Source organism: Gymnodraco acuticeps, unplaced genomic scaffold (genome assembly GCF_902827175.1).
Source record: "Gymnodraco acuticeps unplaced genomic scaffold, fGymAcu1.1, whole genome shotgun sequence".
In the NCBI taxonomy this organism is placed as follows: Eukaryota; Metazoa; Chordata; class Actinopteri; order Perciformes; family Bathydraconidae; genus Gymnodraco; species Gymnodraco acuticeps.
This window is the reverse complement of record NW_022990621.1, coordinates 137,024-152,935: the sequence shown is the minus strand read 5'-3', so window position 1 is coordinate 152,935 and position 15,912 is coordinate 137,024. Positions and strand designations below refer to the sequence as shown.

The window sequence follows — 15,912 nt, the reverse complement described above, 5'->3', positions numbered from 1 at the left end:
TATGAATTATTTAAGGTAAGATGGCGCCTGCCCATTAAGGGCTTTGTAGGCGAGAAGAATCATTTTAAATTATATCCTGTGTTCTATAGGTAGCCAGAAGAGTAATGTGGTCCCTTTTCCTAACTCTGGTTAGTACACGAGCTGCAGCATTTTGATTCAGCTGAAGCGACTTAACTGACTTCTTGGTACACCCTGATAATAAGGAGTTACAATAATCCAGCCTAGAAGTAACAAATGCATGGACTAGTTTCTCTGCATCGTTTTGAGGCAAGATATGCCTTATTTTGTCAATGTTGCGTAGATGGAAGTAGGCGGTCCTTGAGATTGATTTTATGTGGGCGTTAAAGGATAAATCCTGATCAAATATAACACCAAGATTCCTTACAGTCTCACTGGAGGCCAAATTAATGCCATCCATAACTAGTATATCTTTAGATAGTTTGTTTCGTAGATTCTTTGGGCCGAGTACAATAACTTCAGTTTTGGTCGTGTTTAACATCAAAAAGTTTAAGGTCATCCACGTTTTTAAGTCCTTGAGGCAGTCTTGAATTGTATTTAGGTGATTGGTTTCATCAGGCTTGATGGATAAATATAGTTGAGTATCATCCGCATAACAGTGGAACTTTACAGAATGATTCCTTATAATATTGCCTAACGGAAGCATATATAGTGTGAACAAAATAGGTCCAAGCACTGAGCCCTGTGGCACTCCATGGCTAACTTTGGTTTGCATGGAAGATTTATCGTTGACACGTACAAACTGAGAGCGTTCAGATAGATAGGACCTAAACCAGCCTAAAGCAGTTCCCTGTATGCCAACTAAGTGCTCTAGTCTTTGCAATAAGATATCATGGTCGATAGTATCAAATGCAGCACTGAGATCGAGCAAGACAAGAATAGAGACAAGTCCCTTGTCAGAGGCTATTAGAAGGTCATTTGTGACTTTAACCAGAGCTGTTTCTGTGCTATTATGTGTTCTAAAGCCAGACTAAAAATCTTCAAATAAATCATTGTTTTTTAAGTAATCACACAACTGTTTTGAGACTGCTTTCTCAAGAATTTGAGAGGAATGGGAGATTAGAAATAGGTCTATAATTGGCTAAAACCTCTGGATCGAGGTTGTGCTTTTTAAGAAGAAGTTTTATTACTGCAACTTTAAATTATTGTGGAACATAGCCTGATAATAAAGACATATTCATAATATTTAATAAAGAAGTGCTAATTAATGGACAAACTTCCTTTAACAGCTTAGTTGGAATCGGGTCTAAGATACACGTTGATGGTTTAGAAGAAAGAATCATTGCATTTAATTGTTCAAGGTTTATGGCTGAAAAGCATTCTAATTTACTATCTTGTGTAATATTAGAGCTTACATTTCCGGGAGCTGTTGATCACACTATACTGGTCAAAGGCAAGAGGTCATTAATTTTGTTTCTAAGAGTAACAATTTTATCGTTAAAAAAGCACATAAAATCATTACTACTGAGTGCTATGGGAATAGAAGGCTCAATCGAGCTGTGGCTTTCTGTCAGCCTGGCTACAGTGCTGAAAAGAAATCTTGTATTATTCTTATTCTCATCTATTAATGAAGAGTAGTAAGCTGCTCTCGCTTTACTCAGTGCTTTCTTATATTCATTGAGAGTAATATGCCTAATTAAACGAGATTCTTCAAGTTTAGTGGAACGCCATATCCTTTCAAGTTGTCTCGACTTTTGCTTTATTTTGCGGGTTTCGGCATTATGCCATGGAGCTAGTCTATGTTGTTTTATTTTCTTCTTTTTTATAGGAGCAACAGAGTCCAATTTTATTCGCAGCGCATCTGTAGCACTATCAACAACATGATCAATTTGGGGTGGTGTACATTTTGTATAAGTTTCCTCCCTTACATGCAGACATGCTATCGAGTTAAGTATTAGTGGAATCTCTTCCTTAAATTTGGCTATAGCACTAACAGATAGGTTTCTGCTGCAGGAGCTTTTGACTAATGCTTTGTAGTCTAGTAACAGTACTTCAAAAGTTACCAAAAAATGGTCGGATAAAGCAGGATTATGCGGTTCGACTAATAGTTGCTCAATTTCAATACCATAAGTCAGAACAAGGTCGAGAGTGTGATTATAACAGTGGGTTGGTTTATTTACACTCTGACAGAAACCAACAGAATCTAATATAGAGTTAAATGCAACAGTAAGGCTATTTTTTATCATCGTCAACATGAATATTAAAGTCACCTACGATAATTACTTTATCTGTTTTAAGAACCAAAGTTGATAAAAACTCAGAGAATTCAGATAAGAATTCTGAATAAGGACCTGGTGCACGGTACACTGTAGCAAATAAGATTAGCTGCAAAGTTTTCCAGGTCGGATGCGTAAGACTAAAAACAAGGCTTTCAAAGGAGGTATAATTTAATTTTGGTTTAGTATTGATAATTTGAGTCAAAGATGGCTGCAACTCCACCTCCTCGGCCTGTGTCTCAAGCAATATGAGTATTGATATGGCTGGGTGGAGTGGCCTCATTTATGCTGACATATTCTTCATGTCTCAACCAAGTTTCAGTGAGACAGCATATATCAATATTATAATCTGATATTAAATCATTTACCAATATTGCTTTAGATCTTATGTTTAAGATACCACATTTAATATTCCTGTTTTGTTTTACTGTAGTAGTTGTTACATTTACTTTTATTAAGTTATTATTTAGGACATCTCTATTAGGTTTTACTTTAAATTGTCCTTGGGAAGACACACACACCGTTAATATTGGGTATTTTATTGCAGAGAGCGCAGAGAAACATATAAAACTGCGACTCCTCCTCCTGGTCTCAACTCCAGTTTGTCATGGATTAAGTCCACAAAGCTCTGAAATGTTTGCTGAAATGAGATCTGCACCTTCCAAAGTAGGATGAATGCCATCTCTCTTAATCAGATCATGTTTTCCCCAGAAGGCTGTCCAATTATTTACGAAGCCCACATTATTTGCTTGGCACCACCAAGACAACCAGCGCTGAAATGATGACATGCATGATACATGTCATCATTGATCAGATTGGGGAGGGGACGCTGTCCGACATTGTTTTAGCATATCTACACACCGACGCCACATTAACTTTGGTGCATTCTGGAATGTGTTGGAAGGAATATAAGAACCGAGGTAGCACCACCATTTTTATCAAATTAATGTGTCCCATTAAGGAGAAAGGCAAGGAGGACCATCTAGCCAAGTCTACTTTGAAGCGCTCTACTAATGGACTAAGGTTCTTGGCAAAAAGCTCTGTAAACGATTTAGTAATATGAATACCCAGGTATTTGAATCCCTCTGAGACCTTCTTAAAAGGAAAGAGAGCTTGGGGAAGTTTTTCAGCGAGGGTGTTAACAGGGAAATATTCGCTTTTCTGGAGGTTGAGTTTATAGCCAGATAGCTTCTTAAATTGCTCTAAAATGCTTAGTATTATAGGAAGGGAGGACGATGGGCTGGAAATGTACAGTAAAAGGTCATCTGCATACAAAGAGAGCTTATGCAAAAAACCGAAGCGCGTGATGCCCCTAAATCCTTCCTCACTACGAAGCCATAAGGCTAGAGGCTCGACGGCGAGCGCAAATAATGACGGAGATAGAGGGCAACCCTGCCTATTTCTGCGAGAGAGCGAGAACAGACCAGACTTAACACCGTTGACGTCAACTGAAGCTACCGGAGATGTATAGAGGAGTTGAATCCATGAAACAAAGTCCCTGCTGAAACCAAATGTGTTAAGTACATAGAACAGATATCCCCACTCTACTCTGTCGAATGCCTTTTCCGCATCCAAAGAGAGAACAACTTTAGGGGAACTAGTAGAGGGAGAATAAATAATGTTAAACAACCTTCTGGTATTAAAAAATTACTTTCGTCCTGAGATAAAGCCTGTCTGGTCGGGATCGATCAGGCCCGGCATCACTCTCTGGAGACGGCTAGATAGAACCTTAGCCATGATCTTAAAGACTACGTTTAAAAGGGATATCGGCCTATAAAGGCCACACAAGAGTGGGTCCTTATCTTTCTTCAACAATAGAGTGATTGATGCCTCAGACAAAGTAGGTGGTGACTGGCCTTTCAGAAAGGCATCATTGGATACTCTCAGCAGGATCGGGGCAAGTACAGAACAAAACGTTTTTAAAAAACTCTGTGGAGTAGCTATCAGGACCAGGCGATTTACCACTCTGTAAAGATTTGATAGCCTCTGTTACTTCAGAGATGGTTAACGGAGCTCCCAGATCACCAGAACCTCTTCCATCAACTTGGGGATAAGCTAGAGTGTCTAAGGGGTTAGGGTTGTCCCAATCCTGTGGAGAAGACTGAGGTGTATAATTCAGAATAGTAGTCTGAAAAGATATTACTGATTTCAGCAGGGTCTGTTGTAATATCACCTGTTGGCGACTTCACTCTAGGGATCAACCTGGAGGCACCGGCCACTCGCGATTGATATGCAAGCAGTTTGCCTGCCTTATCTCCCTGCTCAAAAAATCGTTGCCTGGTTTGCAGAAGTTGCCTCTCGATCTTACCAGTTAATAACAGATCAAATTGAGATTGAAGCTGAAGCCGTTTTTTATACAAAATAGAGGTGCGATTAACCAGCTGTCTAAATTTCGGATATCAGCTGAAATGTCTGTCAATTTGGATTGCTCCGATTTCCTGAAATGTGAGACATAAGAAATGATCTGCCCACGAAGATAAGCCTTAAAGGACTCTCAGAGTATATCACTACCAATATTCGGAGTGTCGTTTATCTCAAAGAAAAAGCCTTACATTTGGGTTCGGACAGCAAATGAGGGCTAAATCTCCAGAATTTAGAGGGTGGTCTACCATGGGAAAAATTGATTTCTACAGAAGTGGGTGCATGGTCGGAGATAACTATGCTATGGTATTCACAGAAAAGAACGTTATGTAATAGTTTATCGTCAAGTAAGAAGAAGTATATCCGTGAGTAAGTGTGGTGGACATGTGAAAAGAAAGAGAAAACTTTACTGGAGGGAAACTTAGTCCTCCACGGGTCCCTCAAGCCCAGCTGGTCGGCGTGGAATTTTAAGACTTTGGTCGATTTAGATAGAGTAGACTGCTTAGTGGACGATATATCAAGCTCTATATCCTGGACCAGATTAAAGTCATCTCCAATTATAATTTGATGCTCATTGAGAATAGGTATAGAAGTAAAGAATTTGGATATTAATTTGTCATCGTCCCAATTCGGAGCATATAGCGAGGCCAGGACCACAGGAGTATTTTGTAATTTGCCAGATACTATAACGTACCGGCCGTTCGGATCAGATATAGTAGTGTTTAGTTCAAAGGCAATATCCCTGTGTATAATGATAGCTGCCCCTCTAGCCCTCTCGGAAAACCTTGAATGAAACAAGTGACCCATCCATGGCCTCTTGACGAGAGACATTTCCGCCGTATGGAGGTGTGTCTCTTGTAAAAAGCAGATGTCTAAGGTGTTGCAAATGTGAAATTACCTTGTTGGCTTTAGTGATGTTCATCCCTTTAACGTTCCAGGAAATAAACCGGATATTTCTACCACTCACTGACATAGTCCTTTAAGTTGTGGCATAACCTGAGCAGAGAATAAAATAAGAGAAAACAGGAAAAGGGGGGGGGGGGATAAACAGACACACACACAGCAAACCCCAGTCCCATTGGGAACATCAAACATGTGTATCTCCTTGGATACAAACCTTCCTTCCTTCCAGTCCTATCCTTCCCTTACTTAACCTCCGTTCCCTCTACATTGAACAGTGAACAATTTCCCCATTAAAAAAACCCTGAGTTTGCTGCCATAACCAACATCAACCTGGCAGAATAACACCAATTATCTGAGCACAACCAGCTAATCACAAACGTATGTAAACACTGAGACTGACATTCAACTTAAAGTGCTATATTTAGAAACAGTGACCAGTAAAAATGTGCTTACAGGGAGTCCTTCGTAGAGTAACATGACTAGTTGCCGTACAGTTCAGCGTAGCAATAGTGCAGTCCGGGCTATCCTAACGAGCAGCTAAATTAGACCACTCAGTAATGTGGCAAGTTAGCAGATGGGCCGACCATAGCTACTGTGTTTTATAGCAGTGCATGCTACCTCTGTTTACAGTGATGCAAATTAGTCGCTTTTCGGCACCTCCCGCTTCACATGGATAGGATACTAAATACATTTGCACACATCTGTGTCCATATCTTTCTGTTTTGGTGGTCATGCCACAACCGTGCACATGCATGCATACGTGAGTCATGGTGAGATATCTGGATTAAGAGGTTGCTTTTTCTTTGCACAGAATGAAAGAAAGGCGAAATGAATGGGCTGTGATTTTAGTTTTTTTTAAGCAGAGGTTGAGTTCAATCATTTATACGGCCCTCGCAGGATGTTGTAAAAATTGAAAGGAAAAAGGTTCCCCACCCCTGCTGTAAATAATAATGAAAACCCTTGATTTATAACTTAACATCTCTGTCTCCTATTGATCTGAGTATATTATAAAGAATAGCAGTTAATTGAAGCATTATAGCACAGGCCTTTGTCAGATGGTATATTACGCTGTTTTTTTTCTGCTTCGAATAGTTCTCTCTTTTTTCACCATACCTGTGTTTGCATCACTGTGTTTAGCGGCAAGATACTTCTTAGCTTCCTCGACAGATGACAGTCGAACTTTGTCTCCATTCTCCACCGTAATCATCAGCTTGGAGTACTGGAGAGCAGGCCTGAGTCCGAGTTTATACAGCTGCGCCATCACCTCGCGGTAAAGAGCTCGCTGCATCACAACCTCGGGAATATAATCTTCGTAGAAGGCAATCGATTTCCCCTCGTACCGTAGATCCGCTCTCTTTTTCCGGGCTTCACGGATGACTCTTTCTTTGGTCTGGAAGTTGTGGAATCGGATGATGACAGGCCTCGGTCTTTCCCCAAGCTTTGGCTTCGCGCCTAACGACCTGTGAGCCCAGACCAGTTCAGGAGAAGTAGGCAGGATTTGGTCCCCCAGAAGCTGGGGTAGTAGGTCGGAGAAGTAGGGAAGCTGGGGTAGTAGGTCGGAGAAGTAGGTCACTTGCCCTCAATCGACTCCGGGAGACCAATGATGCGGATATTGCAACAGCGGTAATTAAAGTCTCAAAAATGCTACAACTACTGGCACATACTGGATGAATGTGAAGTATTTTGTTAAAGGAGGATGAAAGCGTAATTAAGGAGCACTATTGGAGTGACTTTGATGGTTATTGGACTCAGGATTAATTCATTTGGATTCCCGCTGTATGAAGAAATTAAATGACGGCGCGGAAATTAAATGACGGCGCGGAAGTGGAAACAATTCACAAATGGATTAAACTGTGCCGGATTTTGCCGATGTGTTTATGTGGATTCAAAAGAGAACGATCTCATCGGAGCAACTGACGAATAATCCAACTGAAACCAGCATGACTATGTTTTAAAAATGTGCTTATCCAGAAAAGCCTGGTTTGGACACTTTACGGGCAGAAGAAACATTTCTATTAAAGAAAGAAAGAACATTTCTGTCTTTTTATGCCTTTTTAATAGCTACTAACTTGAATTGTTATTCAAATTAATTAATCAATTAAGCAATTGTTTGTATTATTGTAATGTAGAGACAAGGCTTTTAGGGACAATTGCTTTACAATTATATGTAAAAAAAAAAAAAAAAAAAAAAAAAAAAAAAGTTTAATGTGATATTTGGCCTCAAATCATCTGAGGCCTGGTGCCCCCCCTGCGATCTTTGGCGCCCCCCAGGTTGGGAACCACTGCCTTAAGGTATAAAGTTGCTCAGATGTTATGTATCGACTAGTGTAAGTATGAAGTGAGTAACGAGGTTTCTACATAATAAAAAAGTTGGAAGCGAGGGAGCGGAGGAAAACACGTCTACTCCTCACTCTTCATACCGGAAGTCTCTCTCTGAATCTTTTGATGACGTTATGGACTGTAGATGATGAAATCCCTAAATTCCTTGCAATTGTACGTTGAGAAACATTGTTCTTAAACTGTTGGACTTTTTGCTCACGCAGTTGTTCACAAAGTAGTGAACTTCGCCCACCCTTGCTTGTGAACGACTGAGCCCCACTGGGTTTCTCCTTTTATACCCAATCATGACACTCACCTGTTTCCAATCAACCCGTTCACCTGTGGAATGCTCCAAACAGGAGTTTTGTCAGCATTCCTCAACTTTCCCAGTCTTTTCTTGCCCCTGTCCCAGCTTTTTTGTACGTGTTGCAGGAATCAAATAAAAAATGACTAAATATTTGCATAAAAACATAAAGTAGATATATATCTGGTCTTTGTAGTCTATTTAATTGAATATACTGTAGGTCGAAAAGGATTTGCAAATCATGTATTCTGTTTTTATTTATGTTTTACACAACGTCCCAACTTCATTGGAGATGTGAACTTAGTCCACTTCTCCTCCATGTTGCTCCCGCTTTTTATAAATAACTCATAGCTGAGTAGCTAAAACATTATATATATCTCCGTCTGAAATAATAGATTAAAACTATTGGTGTCAATTGGGCAAACAAATGTGTTAATCCCAATAATACTGTTATTAACCATGATCAACCACAAGTTTAAAATACTTATATTTACTTGTATTTTGGGGGGAGATAAAACAAACATGTGTGGTGTTGTGATGAAGAAATGCCAATAACAGACTGGTTAGATATTATAACAGATCAGCTTGGATTTAACTATTTCTAAATGATCTCATGAAGTCCAGCACATATCCGACACTTAGATAAAGCATTGACAAAGCCGCTGCTAACATTTCCAAATCAAACCTCTTATTGTCCCTTTTTCCTCAGCATGTACTGCTGTCTCATGTACTGTAGTACAGGAGGACTGTAGCCAGTTTCAAAATGCTCTTTGTTGATGTGAAGCTAAAGTTTTGTTGTCACAGGATTAACGGCCATCCAGGGAACTATGTCCGTATCGCTGGATGGAGACTGGAGGAGGTGAGGAGACTTTAGTTTTAGTTTAGGATTTTAGTTATTTTTTGCCTTTCATAAAGCATGTTTGCACCACATTTCTTATTCTACGATATATTTTGTGTGTTGTAGTGCCATCCTAGCGGTTGTTTGACAGACCTCTTCATCCAGATGGCTGTTATCATGCTGCTCAAACAGACTCTCAACAACATTTTTGAGTTCATTGTGCCGTGAGTGTGCTGTATTTTCATTTAGGATCTACTATTAGGCAACAATGGTTATAGTGTCCATTGAAAATCACAGTTACTTTGCATTCATGTCAAAATGTTGTGTTTTCCAGTTGGTTAAAGAGCTGTCTGAGAAGAAAAACAGCAAAGAAGCTGCAGAGGAAGTGCGGTCACTGTTACAGGAAGGCCTGCCGTGACGAACAGGGACGCATTGAACCATGTGACGTCTGCAAACTTCGCCACTGGCTGTCTAATTATCACCTGGCCCACACGGATGCCTTCAGTCTGTTCAATGAGTTCCTGGAGATGGGTATGTCCACAGTCTGCGCTGACACTCACAACCAAAAACCCAACTCTCTAGCTCCACGAGGGATTGTATCCTTGTGCAGCATCCTTGTGAAGTCCTGACACATCTGCAATGTCTGCACTAGGTTAAGTTATCTTGATTTGAAGAGTTTGTTTGTGCATGGGCATAATACGAGAGCAGACTCAAGGGCAGAACTATACAAAAACGTTTCTTCTTTAGAGATGAGATTTGTTGTTAAGAAGACTCTTTAGCAAAAGCCATCCACTTTTTCACAAATAAATAATACTTTCAAAATTAAGGAATTAAAACCCATTATCAAATAAAGGCTATTTGGATTTGCTCTCCCTATACTACAGGCCTATAGAAGAAAAAAAACTCCCGGCACTTCTACTGTTTTTATGACAACAATATCTGTACAATGAACCATCACTGTGAAAAACTAGCATCGCTCCTTTGGATTGTTTGTTTATGCTGCTATATATTAGTTTGACATTGCTGCATGAACATCCACTGGAGGATTGTTAGTCTCACACTAAGTTTGAATGAGGTTATCACCGCTCCGTCTGACAGCCTTACAGCGAGGAGGAAGATCTGCATACGGAGATAAAAGTAAAACACTCACTCACGTCGTACATACTGCATGAAAATAAAGATTGTAAATATTAAACTAAATGTTGTGCATATTGAAGTAAATGTCATGCATATTAAAGTGCAACACATCAGGGTCTGCCCAGCAGATCTGAATTATGATCATTTTTCGTTTCAAATCAGATTTTCCTCCAATTTCTACAGTGACGTTGTTGATGTTTTTTGAAAAGTTGAAATCATTTCATCTTAAAGTGCTTAGAACGTCCACACTAAAATAGTTTTTTTTCAGGCGGCCGCATGCTTCTGCATACGCTCACGCTAATGAAAGGCTTGAAATGACTTGCAAAAGTAGCATGACAGGTAATAATACACAATAAGCTAACATATTAATATAGAAGAAAAGCACACATTAGTTGTACTAGAATACAATATAGACAAATAAGTAGGTAAGTACAATCACTTCAGAACTTACATATGTGAACATAATTCAATATGTGTTGCCTGCTGTATATAGAAAATCCTCAAGTGGTAAATCCTATTATTCTTTCTTATGCAACAGTATTTAAACAACACCCATTTCTCAGAACTTTTTTCACTTATTCATAATGCACTTTCCACATTCCTTGAATAATTACCTTTCTATCTTACTTATTGTCCTTCCCCTCCAGTGGTCCAGTTCAGTTTCACCACCATATTCGTGGCAGCGTTCCCCCTGGCCCCCCTGCTTGCTCTCATCAATAACATTTTCGAGATCCGTCTTGACGCCATCAAAATGGTCCGCCTGGAGCGCCGGCTGGTCCCTAGAAAGACCAACGACATTGGTGAGCTGTGTGTCTGTTACTGTAATAATACATGAGAGCAGTAGCCCATAAAAGAACCTTAAATAAAGGATCAGTCCACAGGAAACGTTTCACATCCTGTTGCAATAACATTCACCTATACTGAAACATGTACAGGGATCTAATGTATTTATTAAACGACAAACTATGTGAAAGTGTGTCCTGTTTGTGTGTCAGTTAGCAAAACATCTCACAGATTGAAATGACTAAGAATAATTGTTAGGATGGTAAGAAAATCTGCCACCATGTGATCTGAAGACTCCTGAATGCTGTTCATGTAAAGATCCTCTTTTCACCACGCTTCCTAACATAATGCATGAATCATATTTGGATGAGTCAGTTTTTTCGATGATGATACAAAGTTACTTGTTTTTCAAGACGTTACGTGAAGTGACAATACCTCTCTCTGGTAGTTCCTTCAGTCTGCCGTTGGTTATGCTGTGTGCAGGTGTGTGAGTAGTGTAACAGCACTGTCCTCTGTCTGCAGGTGTGTGGACAAAGGTGTTGGAGATCATTGGTGTGTTAGCAGTGATTGCTAATGGTTTGGTTATTGGAGTCTCCTCAGACTTCATTCCACGCCTTGTTTACCGTTATCGTTATGGACCCTGTGCTAATGGAAGCACTTCCACACAGTGAGTTTTGGGACTGGGACTAATGTATGTTTACACGTCGGCCAACTGTATAGTGTGTCACCATGATTGTTTGTGATCTCTTTGCAGCTGCATGCAGGGCTACATAAATGACACTCTCTCCACGGCTTATGTAAGACACCAGGCAGTTAGAACTGACTTTATTCCAGATCAGATGATCACAGGCGGCTTTAATGTCACGCAGTGCAGGTGAGGAGATTTAATCCAACTATTAAATATAAACCTGTCACAGATGTGATAAACGGGACTCTCTGTGTGGTGTGTGCCTGCAGCTACAGAGACTATAGGAGTGATGAAGACTACAATCTGACTTCTCAGTTCTGGTTGGTTTTGGCTGTGCGCTTTGCCTTCGTAATCCTGTTTGAGGTGTGTACTCCATCATTTCTTCGTCAGTGCTGTGAATATGAACTGAAGAACGCAGTGAAATAGTTTCTGTGTATGTTCTCTTTTGTTTTTCCTGTAGCATGTAGTGGTGGTGTGTAAGTTCATTGCTGCCTGGTTCGTTCCCAACAACCCCATTCAGGTGAAGAATGATCGGCTGCACGACAAACTGGACCGTCTGAAAGAGGAGCTACGGTAGGCAGCGTGCCCAAGAGCAACACATGAACCAATCTGATTATAGTTACTTTCGTAAACCTGAAGTGAATACATTTTGGAGAGAGAGAGAAAGAGAGAGATTGATTAAAACAAGAGCATTGGGACTCAAACCAAATTGAAAAAGTGTATCTTGAGTTCTGTAAAAACATACTGAGAGTCCATAGAATCTGTCCAAACCATGGCTGCAGAGCAGAACTGGGACAATTTCCCCTCTTAATTTTTGGAAGCATTTGATAGATTCAGATTCACACCAACACAAAGCATACTTAGAACAGTGAAGCTATCTGAACCCAGATAAATATACCTTGAATGGAACATTATGTCAAAGTGATGCTATGAAAATAATTCCCAACCCACAAGTAAAACAAATAAACAGGCACTAATTAGATTTAAAAGTAACCCTCCCAACCCTGGACACAATAGTGTGGCCTTTCTCCTTTTCCTAACTGAGTGTGTTTTTGTTGTTATTTCAGTGAAAGCAAGCGCAGCAAAACGACAGATGTCTGACCTGCAGCAGCTGAGTCCGCACTGCTTCCAGTATCATAGGAAACGTGATACTCGTGCTAAGATTTCACTACACAACCATCACACTACACACAACTGTCATGTGATGTTTTTTATGTGTGTAAGAAAGTAAATGTATTGTCATTTTATTTTGTTCATTAATTGTTGTTGTTTCAAGAAGAATGTCTTCCGTAGGGAAAACCTACACTTGATACATGGACTGCCGGAAAGAACACAGGTTTCATGAAAAATGCACTGAATGAACAGTCATTCTAAAGCATTTATTATACTAACAAATAATGTATTGTTTTATCATGAGAAAAAACTTGAAATCTTTATCAGACAGAAACCGTTGAAAAAATGAAATGCAATGTGTTTTGTACTGTAAACCTAGTGTACTGTACATGCTCCCGTGTAATTCTGTGTGATGGCGAAGCCACACAGTATAGTATTCGACATACTTATCTCATCTTATTCTCCTTCTTTCGCCACAAATGTTGTCATGCTACTCGTCCGGCAGCGTTGACATGAAACACACAAAAAACCCATCAAACCGTGCGGAATGACCGGGATCGGGTTGCTGTGTCTTTTATAAGAGATTTGCCAAGCCGTTTTCACGCAAATCGCAGAAAACTGCGATCATTTGCCCCATAGGAATGAATGGGAAATCCATTTGAACAGAGCTCAAAAACACCCCACTTTGACCCCATACAGATTCCGCATACTTTAACGTAGAATGAAAATTACAAGTTTAAATGGTTCTCGAGACTATGGACTTTATTAGACTAATTGGAAATGGTTTTGGAAATGAAATGCCTCTACTGTGTTGCTGCACCGTCAGACCATACATGTCTGGAATCACGTGATGGACAGGACAGGCTGAAGAAGACCCATGTCTATTTCTATCAAGTGCAGACCCAGTTATTTCTATGTGATGTTGAATATGCTGACTTTGTTCTGTGGGTGAATGGAAAGATTCATCTTGAACGCATAACCCCAGATATTGACTTTTGGGAGAAGGTATATCCCAAAGCTCATTAATTCTTTCAGAAGGTCATTCTCCTCGAGTTGAGTGGGCAATTCTTCACCAGAATTTCCAGTGTAACTACACCAGTCTCCATTACTGCACCAAAAAGGCCTCTCTGCCTGATACCAGACCCTGCTCTATGTGCCACTCTGACTCAGCCAACCGATACCCAACCACTGATACCCAAGTGGTGCCTTTGTCGTGGAGAGGAAAAGCTTCCCATGATAGGATGTGATAACACAAATTGTGAAACTACCTGGTTTCATTTTGAATGTGTTGGTATAACAGTTGCCCTCAAAGGAAGCTAGTATTGTGACAAATGTCATCAGCATGTCCCCTCTCAAAAGAAACAGAAGTATTAATCAATCTGAATGACAGTGTATATATGTATTTGATTGAACATGTTTCTTTTACATCAAATCTATATAAAGAACATGAATGTGTAACAATCAAAAAAGGTTGTGCACACTAAAATGACACAAAAAGCATCATTATTTAAACTGACACTCAAAGAGCAAAACCTCAGCTCAAATATCCAAAACTCTAAACACATGTTCAGCTCTGCACCCAATTTGCAATTCAACTTTCCACTTTTAGAAAAGTAAAAGTATAACAACAGTATATTTGTGTTTCTGCACATATTTTGGAGACTTGAACAATCTTTATTTGCAGAATTCTCTATATCAAACGCCATAAAAGATGAGTGTGCTTGAGCACGATGGTGTGTAGTTGGTTTTACAAAATGTCTTGTGCTATGAATGAAGTGTGTGCCATTTGGTGCAAAAGTTTGGTTTTGGTAAGTGTTTATGGTGCAGTGCTTCATTCTGCAGTATATATCAGGTGTTTTGCACTTTGTGTGTATGGTTTTGTGAATTGTGTTTAGTGTTTTGTGAAAATAAGCCCTGCTTTCAAAAAATGTGTTATAGCATTGAAAAAAACTGTAATATGGACACAATGTTAATCTATCTCTGTTATGTGAGGTGATCTCTGCAGCTTACAGTTAAAGGAGCATGTACTTGTTTTTCACCCTTTTTCACTGGGTACATTGGAAACCTGTAATAAATATAATACTTTGCCCTTTCAATTGTTTTTTTCAAAAATGTATTTACCCAAGCTTAAATATTCTACCAGTACTATTCCAGTGCGCAGTGCAGGTCTGAAACCACATTCAAGCAATTTGGGATGTGTCCAATCTGACAATAGAAAACCTGAGAAAAACATTAATCTTCCATGCCTGAAAACAGCTTAAATAAGTTTTCAAACATTCCCCTACACAACCAACCCCCAAATCACTGCTCTGATTATCAAGAAATATAATCTACCAAGTACAACATTGACAATAATGCAATAATAATTATAATACAAACATGTAATATTTTTAAATCTGATATGGGTTGATTGGGATGTAACAATATAAAGGCTCAATCAACGGGTATTGCAGTGTCACACAAATGATTCAGGTCGCAGCACACTTCAGCTATTTTATCCATCAATGTAATCCCATCTACATCTTTAGAAAGTAAAAAAATCTATAGGAATTGGTCCTCCCAAAATGGTATATCGCTGCCTTACACATCCTGTGACACGCTCAACATGAATTCGCACGTTAGCAATTTTCCTTGTGTCAATAACATCTTTCATTGATAATTGTTTCCGGCCTTTGATGAATGCAGGCACCTTAACCTCAGCACACATGAAACCCACTGAGTCACTTATATTGAAACCTCGGTCTGCCAAAATCAAATCACCAGGCAAAATGTTATCTAAGAAGCCATCATTTTCTGTAATATGCTTATCACTGGACCTGCCACCCCATGCCCTTGAAATGAATGATATAACACCCTGCGGACAGATTCCTATCAGAAATGTTATGGTGTTGTGATGTTTGTAGTTTGACCAAGTCTGAGCCCGTGCCATTACATTTGATGGCCTGTCAATGAAAACTTCGAAGCAGTCTATTATAACAGCCACTTTAGTACCAAAATGAGTGCGGAAATCCATAGGCATTGTCAGTTGGAGTTCCTCCCGAGATGGCCACTTCAAAAGGAAACTCATACGTTTGAACATGACGTCGATAATTAAGGTAAACACACGGGATACTGTAGACGTGGATGTGTTGTATTTATAAGCCAACTCTTGCAGGGGTTGGTTTAATCTTAATTTCATTAGTTTCAGGATAAATTGTTGAAATTTAGACAGTGAACTCTTAGCGTTCACACT

General features: G+C 39.6%; 1 protein-coding gene across 2 annotated transcripts in view; it reads left to right on the top strand.

Moving 5' to 3' along the window:
• Positions 1–14,776, top strand: part of LOC117554623 (anoctamin-9-like) — a 52,919-nt gene extending 38,143 nt beyond the window's left edge. For both annotated transcript variants that reach the window (XM_034229071.1, XM_034229072.1), the window contains 9 exons: positions 8,926–8,980; positions 9,086–9,183; positions 9,294–9,490; positions 10,744–10,896; positions 11,402–11,546; positions 11,634–11,753; positions 11,837–11,930; positions 12,028–12,140; positions 12,635–14,776. In XM_034229071.1, coding sequence (XP_034084962.1) covers positions 8,926–8,980; positions 9,086–9,183; positions 9,294–9,490; positions 10,744–10,896; positions 11,402–11,546; positions 11,634–11,753; positions 11,837–11,930; positions 12,028–12,140; positions 12,635–12,668 — 1,009 coding nt within the window. In that variant the 3' untranslated portion in view covers positions 12,669–14,776. The remainder of the gene's footprint in view (positions 1–8,925; positions 8,981–9,085; positions 9,184–9,293; positions 9,491–10,743; positions 10,897–11,401; positions 11,547–11,633; positions 11,754–11,836; positions 11,931–12,027; positions 12,141–12,634) is intronic.
• The last annotated feature ends 1,136 nt before the right edge of the window (positions 14,777–15,912 follow it).